General features: G+C 36.5%; 1 protein-coding gene across 1 annotated transcript; it reads left to right on the forward strand.

Annotated features, from left to right (window-relative positions):
* Positions 1-1,381: 1,381 nt before the first annotated feature.
* Positions 1,382-3,330, forward strand: LOC120186253 (transcription factor MYB83-like). The gene is given in 3 exon segments (XM_039190242.1): positions 1,382-1,674; positions 2,482-2,924; positions 2,927-3,330. Coding segments are annotated over 3 exon segments (975 nt in total). The 3' UTR covers positions 3,166-3,330.
* The last annotated feature ends 729 nt before the right edge of the window (positions 3,331-4,059 follow it).

The following is a 4,059-nucleotide window of genomic DNA, read 5'->3' on the forward strand; positions in this document are numbered from 1 at the left end:
GGAAACTCGACTTTAATATTTGAGATCTGACTTCGTAGGGGTTCCTTGTCTCCCTGTCCAGGGGGTCCATTAATGGGGCATAGGGTTATCCTTCAAAAAAACGTGTGGATTGAGAGAGAGAGTGGGGGGGGGGGGAAGGAGGATTATGTGAATTGGAAGCAAAACAGGGTGTCTCGTATGCATATGGTGATTACCTTGTGAGTGAAGAAAAATGCATCGAAAAAGACAAGATAGAGTCAAAGACAAGACGACCAACCATCCCATCTCATTCCTCCTATGTGTCACACAAGTGAGGTCCCCCTCCAATCCGTTTTCCACTCTACCCATCAACTAACAAACACTCTCTCTCACACACATATATGTATTCATATTGGTCCAATTATGGTTTTAATCCCTCTTTAATGTTAAAAAATTATATTTTATTCATATACTTTAATTTCACATGATTTGATCTCTATACTTTATAATATCATTAATATATAAAAACTAATAACACCTTTAGTTGCTACCGTTTGGAAGTGATAACATGGAGAACCTTTTCTAAAACTATTACAAGGCAAGAAACTACCACCACCCCTAGGCCAATTTGCACCAACAACATGAACACAAGCCTAGGGAAATCCTTGGTTAAGTTTGGGGAGATGAACCTTAAGGTGTGTCAAAGCTTTAAGGAACTCGTAGGATACCCAAGGAGACAATGTCAGGCTATGCCTAGGCGTCGACACGATGTAGTCTAGGAAAGTGATAGTACCTTGTTGGTCCATAGGAATGAACAGAAAAAATTGAAGCATTCAAATGACATGTAAATTATATAATTTATTGAACTTTCACATAATCCTAACTTTGTGACTGACACTTGTCATCTTTTTAATAAAACAACTAACATTATAATAAATTTGAACCTACTAATAATATTATAGAAGTAGAGGATCTAATAAATCTCATATTACGTCAAGGTGCTTATTGTATTCTTTTCATATTTTCTTAGATCGTGATTTCTAAACCTTCTAGAGCACTTTTCTTACTTCCCTTAGAGTTATCCTTCTCCTACCATCTAGGTAGGATTAGGATTAGGATTAGTTTAATTTTTTTTTAAAATAGATGATCAAATTATGCCAAATCTAAAGCATAGGGATTAAATCTCAAATTTCGGTATAACAAAGGGACGAAAATCATAACAATACCGTCCGTGTTCATATTTTAAAGCAATTGAACCCCACAACCATCACTATCATCATCACCATTGCCGCCCCATGAAGCTTTCTGTTTCTCTCTCCAATGCAACCATCATTCACCTATTTACACCTTTCTCTGATCTCCATCAAGCCAGTTAAAAAGAGGAAGAAGGCTCCACTAGATCAGATCGAGACCCAGCACGGCAATGAGGAAGCCTGATCAAAATATGGCAAAAGAAAGACTTAACAACAACAGCAACAAGATGAAGCTGAGGAAGGGACTGTGGTCACCGGAAGAGGACGAGAAACTCATCAAGTACATGCTGACCAACGGCCAAGGCTGTTGGAGTGACATTGCTAAGAATGCTGGTCTGCAGAGGTGCGGCAAGAGCTGTCGCCTTCGTTGGATTAATTACTTGAGACCTGATCTCAAGCGTGGCGCCTTCTCCACCCAAGAGGAAGACCTCATTATACATCTGCATTCCATCCTAGGCAACAGGTTCTCTTTCTCTTCTAAAACCCTATCAAGTTTATTTTAATATTTTCTTAACCAATTGACAACACACATTCACCCTGCAAATATAATTTGTTCAAACTCAAGACATCTAGAACAACATTCCATGAATAAACAACATTGTGAAACACCGATAATTTCTGATGAGATTGAAAGCTCTTAACCGTGTGGAATGTGCATTACCAGAGAAGTTCTTGGTGTAGTTCATTATTTAGAGCCGCTTAGGAATGTCATAGATACATCAAAGTAGGACTGTTCAATCCCATTGATTATGGTACTTCTGATCTAATAAATTTCTGGCTACATTTGAACCTAGTTAAAAAGTTAAACCTGTTCCATTGATTTGAATAGCATTCCGTTATCAGAATAGCTATTGTTATATAACGATAAAGATGCCATTCGAAATCGTTATTGCATTCGTTGTTGCCGCAATCGGGATACACAAGCAACAAAAAATTTGACCACAATTGCAATTTAAATCCTCATATTTTCTTTTCTAGTCAAGCTTTGCTTTCCCAAAGTTTCCTCAATCTCTGTTTGAATACTTCAAGTAGTTGTCTTCTAATAGTTGTCCAGTCCACACACCAGCACCATGCATCACCACTCATTTTCTGGGGTATCATTTCATTTTCAGATATAAAATGAGCCTATCATGTTCAATCGAAATGCTCTAAACCCTAAAATGTGTTGGAATTCAAGTATTTAACAAGCTTTTAGCTTATCTTTTGAAGTTTTATATTATAGATTGTAGTTAGATCCATCCCCATCTTATTATTTTCACGAAATTTGCAGGTGGTCTCAAATCGCTGCTCGTCTTCCAGGAAGGACAGATAATGAAATAAAAAACTTCTGGAACTCAACACTAAAGAAAAGACTGAAAAACAACGCATCGGCAACCTCATCACCCAACAACAGCGATTCATCAGATCCCAGAGACGTTGCAGGCGGAGGGATTTTCCCTCTGCACGAACTTCACGCGATGACCTTTTGCATGGACTCGATTTCCTCATCGTCGACAATATCCATGCCGCCGCCGATGGTCACAAACAACCAATTCGATCCGTTTCCACTGCTCGATATCAACAACCGTTACGATCTGACGTGTGCACCGGGTTTACTAGATGTTCCCACATGCTTAACACAGGGCTTTTATGGGGATTATGGGATTGTAGAGCCTGGGAAAATAGGGTTTGAAGGTGACTTTTCTCTTCCTCCACTTGAGAGTAGAAGTATCGAGATAAAAATGCTGCAGCAGCCATTAACAGCAGCATTGATCATAGAAAAAGCAACCATAATAATAATAATAACACTTGCTTCAATAACACTGATCATCAGGGCATTAACGTAGGGGACATATTTGGGTTAGAAAATCATCAATGGGGAGGAGAAAACTTGAAAATGGGAGAATGGGATTTAGAGGGTTTGATGGACAATATATCCTCCTTCCCTCATTTCCTTGATTTCCAAGTTGAGTAACTACCTACACTTAGAACCTTGCCCTCTATCTTCCAAATTTCATCTCTAAACCCAAAGCCAAGTATAGGAAATATTCTCCCCTTCACCCCCTCTTATCTTCCTTATTGATTCATTATACATTTTTTTTTTTTTTTCATTTTCAATTTGGGCCACTTATAGAGTTTGCATAATAAGGATAAATAGGTGAAGATTAGCACACGTATATGAATTCAAGCATGAGACATGCAGAGGCAAGTTCAAGTACCATCGAGAAACTAAATGTGAATAGAGATACAGAAATATAGAAAGACGAAAATAAAAAGATTTATATTTGTTGTACTGTTCTTTTCATTTCATGTACAAAATAGGGGAATAATTTGAAGGTAGAGTTTTTGTAATTAGTGGAAAGGCCGATGCATGAATGTAGATTACGTAAACTCTCCATCAATAACAATAATCAAAATACAAATGCACTTTCTAATACGAGTACGATCTTTATTTGTGGTTGTTGTAATATTGTTAAGGATAAACTACATAAATAATCACTAATGTTTGAGAAATTTTTTGTTATCTCATTGAAGTTTCGAAAGTAATAAATTGATCACTAAAATAATCGATTATTTATAATAAAATGATCACTAACGTTATTGATTATAACAAAATGGTCATTTTACTGTCATCTCCGTTAAGTTGATGACGTGACAACATTAACAGAAAGGTTAATATTAATTTTATCTCTAAACTACTACTAAAACATCAAAAAATTCCTTGAACAATGATTTTATATTTCATTTACCCTCAAATTTTTTTAAATTTCTAATTTTTCAAACATCCTAACACCTCCACTATGTTATGTCATAACGACGTTTTTAGATTGACAAATTTTTTAGTTGTAGATTTGACGGAATTTTGAGA

Source organism: Hibiscus syriacus, unplaced genomic scaffold (genome assembly GCF_006381635.1).
Source record: "Hibiscus syriacus cultivar Baekdansim isolate YM2019G1 unplaced genomic scaffold, ASM638163v2 tig00004013_pilon, whole genome shotgun sequence".
NCBI classification, from domain to species: Eukaryota; Viridiplantae; Streptophyta; class Magnoliopsida; order Malvales; family Malvaceae; genus Hibiscus; species Hibiscus syriacus.